At 44.2% G+C, this 17,358-nt stretch overlaps 2 protein-coding genes across 4 annotated transcripts in view; one reads left to right on the top strand and one right to left on the bottom strand.

The window, feature by feature from the left end:
- The window catches only part of cyth3a (cytohesin 3a), a 20,751-nt gene extending 20,691 nt beyond the window's left edge, over window positions 1-60 (top strand). For both annotated transcript variants that reach the window (XM_076298471.1, XM_076298472.1), the window contains one exon: window positions 1-60. This exon is cut by the window's left edge and continues 146 nt beyond it. The gene's annotated coding sequence lies outside the window, so the exon portion shown is untranslated.
- A 1,530-nt stretch (window positions 61-1,590) lies between these two features.
- usp42 (ubiquitin specific peptidase 42) lies at window positions 1,591-11,115 on the bottom strand. 2 transcript variants are annotated; one of them, XM_076298469.1, is made up of 19 exons: window positions 11,026-11,115; window positions 8,794-9,277; window positions 8,585-8,695; window positions 8,318-8,417; window positions 8,054-8,121; window positions 7,856-7,926; window positions 7,663-7,745; window positions 7,443-7,554; window positions 7,210-7,350; window positions 6,997-7,097; window positions 6,727-6,862; window positions 5,786-6,556; window positions 5,559-5,647; window positions 4,254-5,255; window positions 3,826-4,082; window positions 3,486-3,557; window positions 3,272-3,357; window positions 2,981-3,031; window positions 1,591-2,885 (listed from the first exon to the last, which is right to left on the bottom strand). In XM_076298469.1, exons 2-18 carry the CDS (start codon window positions 9,266-9,268, stop codon window positions 3,011-3,013), a joined length of 3,696 nt encoding a protein of 1,231 aa, XP_076154584.1. In that variant the 5' UTR covers window positions 9,269-9,277; window positions 11,026-11,115; the 3' UTR covers window positions 1,591-2,885; window positions 2,981-3,010. The 2 variants fall into 2 exon arrangements, with proteins under 2 accessions (XP_076154584.1, XP_076154585.1); XM_076298470.1 differs by lacking the exon at window positions 11,026-11,115 and adding an exon at window positions 10,571-10,810.
- Window positions 11,116-17,358: the final 6,243 nt, after the last annotated feature.

Here is a 17,358-nt window from a genome sequence, read left to right as displayed (position 1 = left end):
GTTGAGTCAGGCCACTTCGCAGAGGCTAGGGGTGGGGGGTGGGTGGGCGAGAGCCAGCGGAGTTCAAGGGGATCAGCATGGGACGGTAGACTAGACAATCAAGCGTGGAGATGTCCGTTGATGTATTCATCAGAGCTGTGTTGTGGGGTTTGTCATGTTGGAATAATGCTCTGCTATTATGTATGGAGAAACCTCCAGCTTAGAGAAGACATCAGTGGCAATTACACACTGTGATTTCAGTGAGCCAAACTGCAATGAGTTTAGTGTTTTGTGTATGGGAGTGTGCCAGTGTTGGTGTGCTCCCAGTTGAACCTGAACATGAAGGTAGCAGTTAAGATGCAGTACTCAGGGCACTATTGGGGCACTTGCAACCAGGACGCCCTCTACTGGCCCTCTGTTGTAAAAACACCATCATAATATCTCATGCTACCTTAGGTTCATACTGTATGTTAAGCAGTAGCAAAAGAGATTGTTTTTGTTTGGTTTAAATCTTTATTTTGAAAGACTTACCCAAATTGCTACATTATCTCCTTCTTAAGTAGTACTCAAGGTTTATTGTGTCCATTTCATGTTCATTACTGTCCTTTACTGAGGTAAAGGTGTGATAAAAAAAATCTCAAAATGTGTCCAACTGAATCAGCTGGTCTGATAGCTGGGATGCTGTTAAATATAAGCTTTTTAGTATAAGTCATATCTGTTTTGTTTCAAGTTGTAAAATTACCATAGTGAATGAATGCTCCAGTGTTCTTTTTTGTGTAGAGCTCCTCAGAGTTACTTGTGTATTGATCTACCATGACTTGTACCATGTTTTCCTAAGAACCTGTATTTATTTGACATCATTAAAAGTTGTAAGTTATGTGTACATAATGTACAGACTATGCTCCTTTACCTCATTGTTTTTTTGTAGCATGTAAAGTTATAGTTTTAACATTTGTAGTGACTTTTAAATGAATGGCTCTGAATACTGGGCGATACACCAATAACCGTTTCTTTGTTGCTGTGATTTCATGTATTAAAGCTAGTACAGTATTGTATACTTTCTATGTTCTTTAAGCGAAAGCATATTTTCAGGCCCCATATAATAGTGCTTCCTAAACTGGTGGGCGTATCGAAAGTATAAAGTGAAACTAAATGTTGCCGGTTGGAGAGAAAGGGATCGGCAGACAAAACATTTTAGAGCCACTGCCATGTAAGATCTGTAAGATTGAGAATAGTGGTGAGGATTCCCACAGTACAATAAGTGTTAAATGTTTTATATACAAACCTAAAGACTGGAATACTGAGGTCAGATCAACAGCAAAGGGATGTTGTGGAAATTGAATTTGAAGCAAGGTCTCAGTAATCAGTGACTCACCAAAAAAAAAAAAAAAAAAAAAAAAGGGCTGGGTCATGTGGCAAAACTAGACATGTTCTGAATATTGTTGTCTGACTGAACTTCAATAACCGCCTTACCCAACCTATATTTAAATGAATAGCTCTAGGACTTTCAAAGTATTCGGTCATGTTTACTTCCAAGTTCCAACACTGTCAGATCCCTCCCCAAACCCCAAGTGCTCCAACTCAACGTTCAATAAATTTGCAAAAGTCACATTTATCTAAATCATTTTTTTGTTTGTTTTTTTAAACAAAAAGGGGAGAAGGGAGCCCACATTCTGTACAAAGCCAAACATTCTCCCCTCACACATCAAACATGTCATCAGCATTCACTCCAAACAAAAAGAAAATCATGTAAACAGTGAGAGAAAAAGAAACTTACCCTTTCCAACATTAACAAATGCGTTTAAGGCTTTCCCCCCCCAACCTCTATAGAACTGTACAATGTATAAACTTAATTTAACATGCTACAGTAAAACATGGGCTTTGACATATCCATTCCACTTTTTGAATTGACACATACACACAACAAAACAAAACCTGATGTCCATCGAACATGGTCTAAAATTATGCCATGGAGCTTCACTACAAAATGAAAAAAAAAAAAAGAAAAAAAGAAAAAAAAAGGAAAGTGTCTTGTTCCTGATACAGGACTGTATGTATACAAATAACTGATAGTACAGTTAAAAAAAATAAGTTCACAGTATTATTTTTCCATAACAACAGAATGAACTGAACTTTTCTTTAAAAACAACTTAAAATTACATTGCCATTAAAGATACATGATATTCTTTATTAATAATAAAGAAAAGAAAGAAAGAAAGAAAGAAAGAAAGAAAGTTCCCGGTAAATGGAGGACCATTATGGGTGTCGTGCCGAGCAGAGCGGCGGCACTGCAAACTTCCTCAAGTGTGTCTAGGTGAAAGGTGTGGTTAAGTGCCCGTGTAGCATAGGTCGAGTCCACTCCCACCGGATGCTCCAGTACAGATATGTGAGTACAGTGACATCAGAAGCCAGGAGACACTTTTAACAAAGTTCCTCTTCTCCTGGGTGACGTGGTGGTCTGGTTCATTCCCAAATCCCGAAGAGAAGGGGGGGGGGGGGGGGGTCGGAGGCGGGGGTTGTGGGCGAGAGATACATCCTCAGAGGGAATTAGCTACTCGCCTTATGAGAGTTGTGTCCTGAGTCTGTGACTGAGCAGCAAGTAAGATGTTCAAGCTCCAGGCTTTTGTCCTTTTTTTCCATTTTTGAATGTATATATTAACTCTAAATTCTAAACTTCCATTGAGTTAGAGTTCACAGCTGAAGAGTGAACTTAAATAAAAAGAAAGAAAAATCCCATCCGGTCCATTAAAAAAGTTTTTAAAAGCCACACAAAAGCACTTTTTGTGTGGTTAAAAATACAGTATCATCAATGATTTAAAGCACCAGGTTCAACTAGAAGAATCTCATTCTTTTGCTGTAGATTTCTTTCAATTTTTCAAAAGCTTATTTTTGACAGTTTTCCATATCTGAAAGAAAAGAGCAGACTTTAATTAAGTATTAATTAAAAAGACATGGTAGTCATCACTGAAACACAAGGATGCTAGAAGCAAAGCCACTTCACCTGGGCATCAAGAGACGATAAAGGAGTCTTCTAAACCACATGCCCATTGACCTGTTAGAAAGAGGAACAGCAGTGAGTATATTTGACCCTGATCCTGTAACAACCTAATTAACTGCAATTCACCAGCTAACAGGTCAAGTAGATATCAAACACTGATTTATCCCGACATTCAACGCATGGTCAGAAATATACATTGCATAGTGCAGTGATTCCAAACAGTCCTCATTCAGATACTGTGGGATTATGGTATTCTAGCACACATGGGGATGATCTGGACACTCAGCAACTCACATCAGCTGTGGTCATCCCGGAGCCCCTTCTCTTGTCCTCACTTGTTCCAACACGCACAGGACTCGACAGCCGACCAGATGCCATCACTAGGGGCAAAAACAAACATGCGTTACAAACGCCTTTCAGGACACCTAATCCTGCCAGTGTGTTCCATCAAGACTTAAACACTTACTGTAGCTACGCAGTATTTATCCATCTGGACTTAAACACTTACTGTATTTAGCCTCCCTGGAGACTCCCTGGGTGCTGTAGCCTTCCTGGGAAGAGCCGGAGGAGTAACCATTACCTGTGAATGGGCAAAAACACAAGCATAAGTGTTAAAGCAAGTGTTAAATCATCAGACCAACTGAACTGGAAATTCCAAACTGTATATGATATTTACAGGTGTTGTGCACATCCATTGTAGAAAACATTGCAGAACAAGATTATACCGATGCAACATCTCATCATTCTTGCAGTAAAGTACATTTCTTGGGGTTTTTGATAATAGTACATAGTGTTGCATGTGAATGAGATCTGCATGTACGCATTGTAAATGTAAACACATTTCCAACCTATGTGGCCATTCAGCTGGCGATGTTTGGCGCTGGGCGCGTAGGCCGAGTGGTTGTCGAGGCGGGCACGCTTGGCGTCCTGCGGCGACGGGTCACGGTCGTGGCTGCGGCGCTTGCGGCTGGAACATTCCTCGGCGCTGGAGCTGCGGTGGCTGCGCTCGTCCTCGTGCCTCCTCTTCTTTTTCTTCTTCTTCTTCTTCTTGTGTCTCACAGAGGTGCGGTCGCTGGGCCGCTCGGGAGAGTCCAGATCTGAACCCCTGTGGAAAGAGGGGACACATGGAAAAATTTACATCCAATACATGAATCAACCACTAATGAGTATTGCCAATAGGTGTCATTTTGCCTTTGCCTGTAGTTTAAGTATGAGTAAAAGTTGCAAAGTTGTCAAATATAATATGACTATCTTCCTAATTAGTGAGGAGACACACCTATGCTTGTCCTTGTCTTTGCTCTTCTTTTTCTTCTTGGACTTCTTGTGTTTCTTGACCTGCCGCTCCTCTGAGTGGTCATCCTTCAGGCTGCGTTTCCTGTCCGTGTGCCCACTAGAGGCAGAGGAGGAGCAGTAGGTGGACGGTTTGGCCCTGCTGGACGTTTCCTCGTCCTCGCTGTGGTGCGGTCGCGAGCGCCCCTCCTCGCCTGCCCAGCGGCTGGGGCCGTCCTCCCTGTGTCCAGACCCTCGGTGGTGGTTATACTCCCCGACGACAGGCCGCCGGTCACGATCGCGCTCGCCTCTGGATCGGTGACGGTAATAGTCCCGGTCGTGGTCACGGTGGTGGTAGTACCTGTGGCGTTCCCGGTGGCGATCCGAGTCGCGGGGGTAGCGTTCTCGGCTGCCAGAGCGCGGGCGGGGAGGACGGAACTCCCTGTCACCGCGGTGACCGTAGCCGTTGCCGTACCGGTCCCTTCCCCGGTCGCTGCCACCGTTGTGGTCATAATAGCGGCGGTGCGGGTCACGGTCCCGATCCCTCTCGCGGTCCTTAGAGGAGTAGTCGGACGGGCGTGCTTGCCGGCTCCAGTCGCGCTCCCGTTCATCTCGGCCGGTGTGCTTAGTAGTCCCGGCATCGCCCGCCTCCGGGCGCCCGTTGAGTCCGTTCACGTGCACGCGCTCGCCGGTGGGACCCCTCGCCTGAGAGTCCGAGGGGCAATCTCCCGAACCGTTATGGGTCACGTGCTTCACCTCAAAGGCCTGCGGCGTCTGCTCCTTGGAGTTCGGGAGGCTGTCCGCACACACCTCGGGCAGCTTGGCCCGCGTCTCGGCTGGCGCCTCACGGGCTGGCGGCGAAAGGACAGAGGAGCCGTCCAGCTGGGAGGAGGCGCTAGCCTCGCCTGAGTCCCGCAGGCTACCAGAGGTGTGAGGTGGGGACTCATGGCCATTCTTGCCAACAGAAGGCACACTCATGCCAGCACAGGCATCAGGGGTTTTGCTGCAGCTGCGCAGGGACAAAGAAATATCAGTGTCATACTTCAAGTACTCGCCTCTCACATAGAGAACACTTCTTTTTACACAGAGTGGGACTATCACGGCCTGCTAGGCTTTCTCTGCACTATTTTCAAACTGATAAACAAATTGTGGATTTCTTTTACTATTGTTTAAGTTTACCATTTATCATATGTGTATCTTCTTACAGATTACGAACTAGTGTGTCACCCAACGTGTGTGTGTGTGTGTGTGTGTGTGTGTGTGTGTGTGTGTGTGTGTGTGTGTGTGTGTGTGTGGGAGGGGGGGGCCTCACCTTGGCTTGCTGAGGCCTGGATTGGCCCTGAACTCAGCTTCCCGGCCATGAAAGGAGTTGGGAGAGGTCACATGACCATTCCCATTAACCTGCATGACGGATCACTTATTAGAGGCACAAAATCACACGACAGTGAAGCTTTAAACTGTATTAAAATGATGTCACATTATGTACATCAAAGGCAACAATATCTCTTAGAAGCATGCACACATCATTGTGTTACACACCTTCACACCATTGACCTTGTGGTGGCCGTGGTGACCATTCTGGCTGGGCTTGAGGTCATCGTGGCCATTGGCATAGCCATTGGAAGAACCATTGGTCTTGGGTTGGCTAGCCATGGGATCGCTGGTGTGCCTTTTAGCCGGCGGCGACATGCCATGTCCGTTCCTCTTCCCGTTGGTAGGCTTGGCAGTGCCGTGCTCCTCACCATTCTGACCATTCTGCCGGAACCCGCTATTGCTCTCCTGGTCCGACTCCTCGGAGGACTCCTCACCGTAGGGCACAAGCAGGGCAGAGGCAGCAGTGGCGCTGCTGCTGCTGCTGCTACTACTGCTGCAACTGCTGCTGTAGGGGGCGCCGTTGAGCTTGGAGCCAGAGGAGGAAGGGGAGGGGTCTGAGGTAGAGTGCAAGGTGGAGAAGGAGGAGGAGGATGACGAGGAGGCAGCAGCACTGGACGAGGGCTGAGTGTGGGATAAGCCGGAGGTGGACAAGGAGCCCGGCTGGGACAGGCCCGGCCGGACACTCTTGCCCTGGCCGATGAGGAAGGACAATTTCTGCCTCTTGTCTGGGTCGGCGATCTCCGTGGGCCTGGGTGCATGGGAGGCATGGGTGGTGGAGGAGGAGGAGGAAGAGGAGGAGGAGGAGGAGGATGCAGACGAGGAAGCAGAGGACAGGCCTGACCCAGTTTTGGTCAAAGTGCTGCTGCTGCTGCTGCTGCTGCCGCTGCCGGCGCTACTGCCGTACCTGAAGCCACTGTGGTACGCCCGCCCATTAACCTGAGGACCAATCAGAGGGAAAGAGGAACAGTCCAGCGTTAGAGTGCCCCTCTCAAAGACAACTAGCCATACATCCTGCTTCCATTCAAGCATACAGTGCGTATTTTAACCTTGATGGAACTAACTATGTGTCAGTATAGGTCTACATGACCAGGGTCCTGAGGTCCTACCTTGAGCAGGCGTGGCGGCCCATTGGACGCTGGCACAGCAGGCCGGTTGACCGTCAGACCCCGGACGTTCAGAACTGGCCTGGGAGGGGTGCGGATCATTGGGGACACCTCCCCTCCATTCTTGACATCATGACACCTGATGAGGAAAGATTAAAGCAGAGGTCACCATTATAACCCGTTATCAGTCACTGCCAGCATCAGGGTGCTACCGAGTGATTCCGAAAGATCACTGCTAAAAAGGAAATCGGTCAAAGGAGGGTGAGCACAAACCTAATGTAGAAGAGGACGTAGGCCTGCTGGTTAAGAACCGAACGGATATCACTGACAGACACCGACGAGTCGTTCATCTGGTACCACTGCCCGTTACTACCCTAAAAACAAAGACACCAACAAAATAAGCCGAGGTGTATCAGCACTGCTGAGGACTTCATAGAGTAGGCACACCCGGGTCTTCCCGGAGGCCCGCGGCATGGATGGCCTTACCTTTACGTAGCAGTAGTAGTGGCCAGCGTGGCAGCTAAAGCCAGAGTGGACGAGTACGGCATACAGGTTGTATATCAGCGGATCGCCATGAGGCTGGGACATGTAGGGCCGCAGATCGAGGTACTCCGCATACCTCACATCCTGTGTAGGGGAGAGGCCTTTAATGAGCTACCGGTTGAGGTTACCAGAGGACTAGCACAATGGTGGTGCGAGGCTGAGAGAATGACACTGACCTTGGCGATCTTGCCACCGTTGTAGTTGGCAAACCGCTTGAGTGAAATGGTCAGCACGTTAGAGCTGCGGTGTAGGGTGAATCTCTTGGAGGCTGGGACCATTTTCTTACATCTGCAATCCAATCAGAACAAGCCAAGTCAGAAAGAATTCTAGTAAACTCTTAAGACTGTCAAATCACTGCAGTGATTTAATGGTCAGATTCAAAAGGTCATAACTTACTTGGTACACTTGTAGGCGTTCTCTCCATCAAGTTGCTCCGGCTTGACAAACTGCTCCAGAGCCTTAGTAATGGTCGGGGCAGTCTGGGTTTAAAAAACATAAAAAGCAATTGTTCATTGTCACCACTCATGAGGATCACAGTGCTCAACCAAATCTTACTCAATTCACATATTTAAAATTGATCAAATCTTACCTTAATGTCCAAAGCAACATCTAGGTATGGGTCAAATGTATCAGACACTGCTTTGCAGTTTAGGCATTTTACTGTCAATAAAAATACAGAAATAATTTTTTTGTCATCAAACTTTTTTTGTTACTGTTAATTACAGTGATTTTAGACTGAGGGTATGTGTGACACTGGCAAAAGACTTCCTCTTATGCAAACACCTACCTCTAGACCTCAAATACCCTCCAAAGATCTGATGGATGAGAGTGGTCGCCTGCGTTTGCCGGTCCAATCTATTGAACAGGAAATGGCAAACAATGAGAGCATGCAAATCACTGCTGATAGCCTGTGCATCAATTCCTCTTGTCACAAGTCATGTGACTTAATGTTACTGTAGAAACAGGCCTACGTTCAAAAGTTTGTGTAACAAAACAAGGAAACACAGTGGTTCTACGGAAAGAGCTAAGGGATCTCTCATGTAAAACCTACTTGTTTCCAGGCAAGCAGGACTTTTGCATAGCATCCACAGTGTACCGCAGGAACTCATGGGCATCCTCCTGACTCCCAAAGCGGAAATGCTTGGCAATCCCTGTAAACAAAGCCCAAAGTGTTTTTTTGTGGAAATTTTTTTCCCCCTCCTTCTTCTAAAGTAGCCTTTTTGTGGAAAGTGGAAGTTTTTTTCCCCCTCCTTCTAAAGTAGCATCAGTATAACACCACATCCATTATACATGGTAGGTAAACAGGTGGGACACTCACGTTTCAGGTCATTGAGAACACCGATGGGTTTGATGACGTTGCCCGAGTTGGCAAACACCTGGGTGATGTGGTTCTGCATTGTGCACATCATGCAAAACCCAGGTTCATGACCTGCGGAGAAGAAAAACACCGGCAGTTATGCACTGGTTCAGACAGGCCTTGTGCCAGAAGACAGATGAGACGACAGCGGTAACCCTACGCATGCTCACATGTCTTGGAATGCTCGCGGGACAGCATGTAGTTGGCCAGGGGGGTGGTGTATGTGAGACACTGCAGGGCCGAGTTGAGAAAGCAGGTGTTGCCCAGGTTCTGGAGGCCAGCTCCGATGCGGTGCATCTGGTTCCACTTGAGGCTCAGACGCTCGGCCGGGAACAGCACCTTCTGCGGGAGAGCGATGCCGTCGCCGCTGGTGGCCGTCACCTGCTCCTTAGGCCGTTCCGTGGCGAGGGGGGTGGTGGAGGCGCTGGTGGTGGTGGCGGCGGCGGCGCTGTACAGGGTGGCTCCAGGGGTGGGACCCATGCAGGGGGTCTTTGCCCTGGGGGGGTCGGATGTGGATGAGCCCCCTCCCCAGCTGGAGCAGCTGCCGTCCATGTCCCCAGAGGAGAAGGAGGCCAGCGAGCCAGAGCGATTCCCCCGCACTGACTCGAGGTCAGATTTCTCTAATGGTTTGTCAACTATGGTCATTGTTCATTTCTGTTAGGGGTGAAATCGTGAGAGCATAAAAATATTAGCTTCTTAACACTGGCAACATCTAAGATCATACACATCTGCTCACATATCTTCCAAGTACAGTATAGTTGAAAAAACAAACAAAAAAAAAAACATTAACTGACTGAAGCACAAACTATTTGTATAATCAATATTAATTTTGCGATAAGGGTCCTCATATGCATAAAACATAGATATATCACTACTTGTGCAAAGTTTATCCTCATGCACAAACAAATGTAGCCATGAGCCACAACCCCTCAATGTTTACAATCTGCATATTGTATTACAATGTCTACGATACACTGGAACTGTGGTAGCAAGTAAGCAGGCCTTTTCTAATATGAGGCACTACCATTACCAAGTGTGCTGAATGAATCACTTTTCCTTTTCAGAGATTTCCTTACAACCGTACCAACTACAGTGATATATACAAAGCGGTATTTAAAAACAAATTACTATACTATTTATGTCACAGCTTCACCTACACACGTTTTAGGCTATCAGTGAATTGCCCAAAAGACATGGTAGAATCTAGTGTATTTGCCAACGTACATAGTGTACCGTTAAGGTTAAATCTCACAAATCAAACTGTTCAAAACGAGTGAGCGTGACACGTGACTGACGGGAAACGCCATTAAAGCGGTGCTGTTGCGAATGCAACCTTGAACTTCAGTCTAATACATAATCTTGAGTTAACGTAAATAAGGCAGCGCATTTACTAGATTATTGCAATAACATCTACACCTCCTGTGAAAACAGAAGGCAACTTACTGGCTACGTAGTTAGCAAACTACAAAATAGGCTAATTATCCTAGCCTTAGCAAGTTAGCCAACATGCCGACAGAACTTATCTAGCCAACGCTAACTGGCTAGCAAGCTAATGCGACCCAAACAGATACGCGGCCCGGTCTTGGCTAGCTTGATAGCTAATGTTAGTTTTTGTTTACAAAGTCGTATCAAAAGCCTAATTCGCGATGCGCAGACAAGCACATTTGGATTCCATCACAAAAAAAACGCACAGCAAATATGTAATTAATCCATTTAATTTCCAACTTAATTTCACAACAGGAAACACGCTATCGCTAGGTATTCCTTGATAACTAGCTTCTGGCTAGCTGGTTTAACTACACACGTTCACATCGACTGCCACGGCCACATAGCTAGCAAGTGAGGCCCCAGAAAACGAATTAGGCCTCGGGTATGAATAAAGTAATACAACATTCAGTTGACAGGGAACTACAAGGCAATCCGCGAGTTTAGATGGACATGGCCTACCTTTCCTTGAAACAAGAACAGAATAAATTGTAGTGGCAGTGTATGCGCATGGTAACACCAAACGCCATGGTAACGGCCAGTGTAACAATCCAGCCTGAGCAAGTGGAACGTTGACAGACGTCGTGCACGCAACAATACCAGGCTGTTAGCGTTCCAAACAAAAGATCGGATCATAGTGAATTTGATTTCTGTTCCACAACTATATATACAAAAACACAATAACGTTATGAGATCGTAATTTACTCCAATTGAGGCAAACGGGAACTGGTAAGGTCGGCACAATAAGGAGGGGCTCAAGATTTAAAATTCACCGGTGCTCAAGCACTCGCCTCCGACATGACACTGGAAGACTCGGAGGTTTTCTAGCACTGTCCAAATCGGATCGCTCGCAGACCTTCTTCCCGCGCAAAATAATTTAGTCAAAATTGGCTTATAAATAGATAACAAGCACTTACCTGTAGCTTTTAATAATGTAATATATTACACGAAATTATCCATCCTTTCAGCCACCGAGCGTCCGGCGGTGAACAATGACGTAGTTTCCCCACGGGTACATCCGGGTAAATCTGATGTTAAGCAACTTATGCTCTTTATACATGTCGTAGAACGGGAGGCGGGGTGCGTGATAGTCAGCATGCCTCGGCCCGGCAGCCGGTCTCTTGCATGGTCTGTACTAACCGCTAAACCAAGCATTATGCTTCAGCGTTGTGTTAGCTGATCATTGTGGCTGCTGTTGGCGCTGCAGTGGCAATAAAACACGGAGAATGCTTGAAAATCTATATATATCAGAGATACATTTAGGCTGTATGCATTCACATGTAGGCTACCATTTATATTTATTTTATTTTATATATTATTTTTTTTTTGTCATTACTATAACAAATATTACTACTGTCTGTAAATGTATGAAAAAGTGACAGTTTAAAACTGTTTTTTTCTTTAGCCTACATTTTGGCAATGTTAATGTGCACAGACTGCAGAATAAAACAATGTGTAATGTTTTACAAACAGTGCCCCATAGGTAGGCTACTCTGAATGGTGTATGATGAGCAACTAAAAGTGCAGGTGATCCTAAGTAGGCCTATGAGTCTGCTGGCATAGGCTACAAATGGTGCTTTCAAACCTCTAGTTGGGAAACTCAAAGTTTGGATTTGCATTCTGTCCAACAAGGACTAGTTAAGGCTTGTGAAGACCATAAGATCTAGAATTTAGATCTGTGTAAAAGTCTGAATTGTATAATTAGCCTAACCTAAGTTCAGTAGTGTGAATCCATCACCCAGAATGAAAAAAAAAAGCTAAATCTATAGGCCTCGGCTTTGACATGTCTGACATTGTAGGCTACTGATTTCAGCTGCTTGGATATATTCTATATTGGGCCTATACAGTATGATTACATGTAACCTACATACAGACATGCACATACACACACATAATCATAGTGCACACATATCAATAACAGATAGGTTACAGTAAAATCAATTTCTTTAAAATAAACACAAAGTTAGGAGTGACAAATAAAAAGAAGATACTGCTTTCATGTGCAGGGCCTAGTGGTTTAAAAAAATGCTTTTTCAACAATCAAAGATCATCACTTCTAATTTTCAAGTCAGATTCCAATAGAAAGCCATGACAGTCCAGAAGGTCGGTGGGAGAGGCTATATGTGCGTCTGCACACAATATAATTTATAGCCATATTCAGGGCTGCCAACTTTTCAAAAAACCTTGGAGTGAGATTTGGTGGGGCCAACCAAAATTTTGCTGCGTAAATTTTTGTTTGGCTCATTCAGCATTATACCGTACAGTAAAAAAAACGCACATCAGTGGTTCTCAGGTGTAGGGACCAGGCATGGACGGATTATGAGCTTTCGGGCCCTTGGGCCCAGATGTATTAAGGGCTCCCCACTAATTGTCGTATATGTGGAAGGGGGGTTTGGGGGTACTCCCCCAGAATTTTTGTAATTAGTTTAATGTGATTTCCTGTATTCTGGTGCATTTTGGGGATGGGCAATACTAAATTCAATCAGATTCATAGCCTACATCCTGATGTGTTGATATTGAGGCAATGATTCCATGCAAAGGCTTGGGCTTCAGGGCCCCCTGACACCTTGGGCCCCTGGGTCTGGGCCCGGAAGGCCCGTGCAGTAATCCATCCCTGGGACCAGGGTCCCAGAGTTATATGAACATTGGTATCAAAGGGATCTAGCCTACTACTAGGACCATGGGCGTCGGAGGCATTGTGAAAGTGGGTGGGACATTTCAGCTGGGGGTATGGGGTTCCTTCCCCAGAAATTTTTTTTTGGACTAGATGCAATTTCCTGAATTCTGGTACATTTTAACAGGTTATTTAGATACTTCTATATAACAAAATAAAGCCAGCCTACGAAATTAATAAAAAGTAAATCATGCATAATTTAAAAATAACTCAATAGGCTACTTGGCTACGCAATAAGGTTTCCATTACAGCACCGCGGACGTTCATCAATGAACGTATGAAAGCGGATGGTTTGTTTGAAATCCCGACACATGGAACGTAATAGTGATCATCAAATACCTCCCCAGATTTCAGTGCCCATCAGTCCCAACATTTAACAATATAATCAAACAGTCCAAAAGTAAATTAAATATCAAACTAAACCGAAAATGTCATGCTTTAGAAGGCCTACCAGTATCCCGCTCCAAGAAACGCATGTCTCAAAATAAAACTCGCATAAGAAATAAAGGGCTGTCTCGAATACAATCCTGCCCCTAAAGGCCTGTACTTTGTCTTAAGACCCCGGCCATAATTTGAGGATTTACAGTATCTAGGTAGACAAACTGGCTTCAGATATCCAACAGAGTGAATAGAGATTGTGCAGTCTTAGCTGTGGTTAGTGACGTGATGCTGTTAATGGGGAGTTTTACATAGCCTAGCGTAAACCTATAGGTTATTATTTATTTGGCATACCTATAAGGCTTTTTACCTTGTCAAAAGTGAGGGGGACGACTGATCTCTTCAACACTGCGGGGGATTTGGCGCTTGTCACTGTGTGTGTGACAGAAGCGGAATGGGAGAATGCGTGTAACAAAAAAAAAAAAGTTTATGAGCGATTTACGCGAAAATGGGAGAATCCAATGAAAATGACAATGAAGCACTAAACAGATGCTGAAAACAGCACTGGTATTTCACATGGCAAAAGTGGGGGTGGAGGGTCCAAACTAACAATTTTAAAGAGTGGGTGGGTGTTTTGTAAGAATTTAAGAAATGTTTGTATATTTTGCATCAATCAAATGCACTTTCAAAATAAATTCAGAGGTCAGACTTGCTTATTTTTATGGAAATATTTGTGCTGTAGCCTAAGCTATTTTGCACTTCAGAATTATAACCATGCACACGCAGGTGGAATAGTTATGGTGATATTGCAATAAGTTCACAACCACAAAAACATATGCTACATTTCACAGTTCAGAAATATGTGTACATTTCAGCACTCCATGAAATTATGCAGAAGTGGTCACCTGTGTTATTCAGCTGGTTTATTTAAGATAATATATTGGTCATTGTAATGGCCATAGCCTATAGCCTACATGCTATTCCTTTTTCAGGATGTACCCATATCTGCATGATGTGAATGTTTGCATATGGCTTATGTCAGGCTTTATATCAATATTTGTGTCTCGCTATTTGATTTTCTTCATATTTTTGCATTAATGTCACTAGGAAGCATGCCAATATAAATATATTCATTTATATGTAATGGGATTGGCTGGAACCTGACAATATAAGAACCATGATAGTGGGATAATCTATGGCTGAGCAATTTACAAAAATGTATGTAGGCCTACTGACAAATAGTTAACATTAGAATACATTATAATTTCGCCCCAATGAGGCTATGTAGAAATGTGTTGCAATTTCAAAACCGGATTACTCAGGAACCACTTATTGCACAGAGGCATGCTTTATATCCTCGTATTCGGTAGGTTTGCTGTTTATTGTGAAATAGGGTTTTCCACGTGTTGTGTGAAGGGTTAGTGAAATATTAAACCGAGAGTAATGGGTAAATGCAAATATGATTAGCCTAAATTGCACGTCGGTTCAATGTTAATTCTCTCGCGAACCATTTATCACAGCAACTTGGCGCTAATATCATTGGAAAGCTTAGATTCCGCACGTTCACATGATGTGTGATATCATATGTATAGGTTTAGTTTAGTTGAACCTCATCTGCCAGGTATTTGACCTACCAGGTTGACACTTCAGCGTGAAAAATACTCAATAATACTCAAAGCATACCTGAAGCCGGGGAAATGCGGGGGGGGGGATGCGCCTGGGATGGCTTCTGAAGTAGCATCGCAAATGAGAGAAAATTTAGAAAATTCCACAGACAGGGGGTGCTCTTGAACCCTCTCACCGTCTCTGAAAGCATAATAGTGGCTCAACAGGTAGATCTATAGATAGGCTAAACTCATTTTTCAGGCATCTGACCGACCGGGTTGACACTTCAGCGTGAGAAATCGGGGGTGTGGCGTGTGAGCGTGTGAAACTAATCAAATGCGTGTGTCTCACGGCCAATGCGTGAGAGTTGGCACCTATGCATATTGTAGGCTACTTGCTTGCCTTGGGGAGAGTGGGGACAGTTGCTCCACTTTTTACCTTTCCTTGTATATCTCAGAGACTGTTTTCAATAGAAAGGCCAAATTTGTATATATTTAGCCCACATCTGTCCCCTATCCATGTATAATTATGCAACATGTTTAAATATTATAATATTGAACTAAATTACATTTTAATTGAGAGAGTGAAACGTTGCAACTGCCCCCACACAAGGTGACGGTTGCAACAGTCTTGAGGGACAGTTGCAACACTTATTAAAATTGCATAAAATGACAAAAATCACTGATGAAGGTGATGAAACAACACTTAAAGGAGAATTCCGGTGTGATATTGACCTAAAGTGTATTGAAACATGATACCGAGTGTGAACGTATGTCTCATAGCCCATCTCGGCTTGTCCCCTGCACTCCAAAATCTGGCGCTAGTAAGCCGATGCTACCAACAGCTTTTTCAATTGTGGTGCTTCGGCATCAGGCTAGCCATGCAAATAAATCACTGTTTTACACCATTTACGAGGCTCAATGTATCTCCACACTTCATTGGTAGACTTCCGAGGGCCCTGACATTTAAAACGAGACATTGAGAACTTTGAAAAAGCACTGGTAGTTTACTTACAAGACGATTTATACAGACAGTATCTTCTCGAAGTTTAGCGTTTGCAGCCATCTTGAATTTAGTCACGATAAGTCGAGCGACGAGTAAGAATGAACAGGTATGATAAGGGATCAGATTCCAAAAATAATTCCGTGGAAATGCATGGATTCCAGTTGCTGCTACTGGAAGAAACTGTAATCCATGCATTTCCACAGAATTATTTTTGGAATCTGATCCCTTATCATACCTGTTCATTCTTACTCGTCGCTCGACTTATCGTGACTAAATTCAAGATGGCTGCAAACGCTAAACTTCGAGAAGATACTGTCTGTATAAATCGTCTTGTAAGTAAACTACCAGTGCTTTTTCAAAGTTCTCAATGTCTCGTTTTAAATGTCAGGGCCCTCGGAAGTCTACCAATGAAGTGTGGAGATACATTGAGCCTCGTAAATGGTGTAAAACAGTGATTTATTTGCATGGCTATGCCGATGCCCGAGGCACCACCATTGACTGCCTTGTTGGTAGCATCGGCTAACTAGCGCCAGATTTCGGAGTGCACTGGACAAGCCAAGATGGGCTATGAGACATACGTTCACACTCGGTATCATGTTTCAAAACACTTTAGGTTAAAATCACACCGGAATTCTCCTTTAAGACAAACATAGCACAAACATTTGGGCGTTATGATTCTCAAGTTATTCCATGAAAACTGCTTTCAGCCTACCCGGCAATGTTGGGCAATGTGGGGGGAAAGACAAACCAAAAATGACCCATTTCTGAACACAGGGAGTGCTATAATAAGCACATTTTCATTTTTGCTCTTGTCTCTAGAACCATATGGATTTTTTGATCAACTATTATATAATTTAGTAAGGAATTGATACAATTCTTACAAAATTGGGTACACATCATCTTCAGACTAAACTGAACAGGTTGGCTTTTTTCGATTTTTGATTTATTTGTCACTCCATCTGAAAGTTACGCATCAATCCTACATCCTACTACCTATATCGTGTCTTGTAAAGGTCCAATCCTGTCCAATCCTCAAAGTTGGTACAGACAATTAATACTACATTCTCTGGATGCACACCAAATTTCATACAATTCAGTCAATAGGAGATGCTACAGCCCCCACCTTCATTCTGCTAAAGGGCACTTCATCATTACAATCACCATTCAACATTGTTTTTATGTTGATTGCAAATTATTTTGACAATTTTGACATTAAACAGAACATTTCAAATAATAAAACAAGTTCTAAATGGCATTGACAACAATACCTTTAGTAGTATCTTTAGAGGCAATCACTTCCAACAAACACTTTCTTTTTTTTTGTAATTTACTAGCCTTTTCAGTTTACAGCACAACTCTCCCTCATGGGATCAACAAACACTTTCTATAGAAAGTGCTTCACAATGAAGAGCCGACATCGAAGGATCAAAAAGCGACGTCGCTATGAACGCTTGGCCGCCACAAGCCAGTTATCCCTGCATGTGGTAACTTTTCTGACACCTCCTGCTTAAAACCCAAAAAGCCAGAAGGATCGTGAGGCCCCGCTTTCACGGTCCGTATTGAGATTTGACTGTTAGTACAGCATCTA

The sequence above is a fragment of the Alosa pseudoharengus genome, unplaced genomic scaffold (genome assembly GCF_046254945.1).
Source record: "Alosa pseudoharengus isolate Yale_2024_CS ecotype anadromous, Long Island Sound unplaced genomic scaffold, YU_APseudo_1.1 YU_APseudo_1.1_scf_21, whole genome shotgun sequence".
NCBI lineage: Eukaryota > Metazoa > Chordata > Actinopteri > Clupeiformes > Clupeidae > Alosa > Alosa pseudoharengus.
Note: the sequence above shows the minus strand (reverse complement) of the source record. Positions and strands in the feature narration are given on the sequence as shown.

Coding starts and splice junctions, on each gene's coding strand:
- usp42 (XM_076298469.1), bottom strand. CDS start 9,268: ATGACCATAGTTGACAAACCATTAGAGAAATCTGACCTCGAGTCAGTG. Junction 7,555..7,662: donor AACGCCTACAAGTGTACCAA/GTAAGTTATGAC, acceptor ATTGGATTGCAG/ATGTAAGAAAATGGTCCCAG. Junction 6,557..6,726: donor GGCCGCCACGCCTGCTCAAG/GTAGGACCTCAG, acceptor ATTGGTCCTCAG/GTTAATGGGCGGGCGTACCA.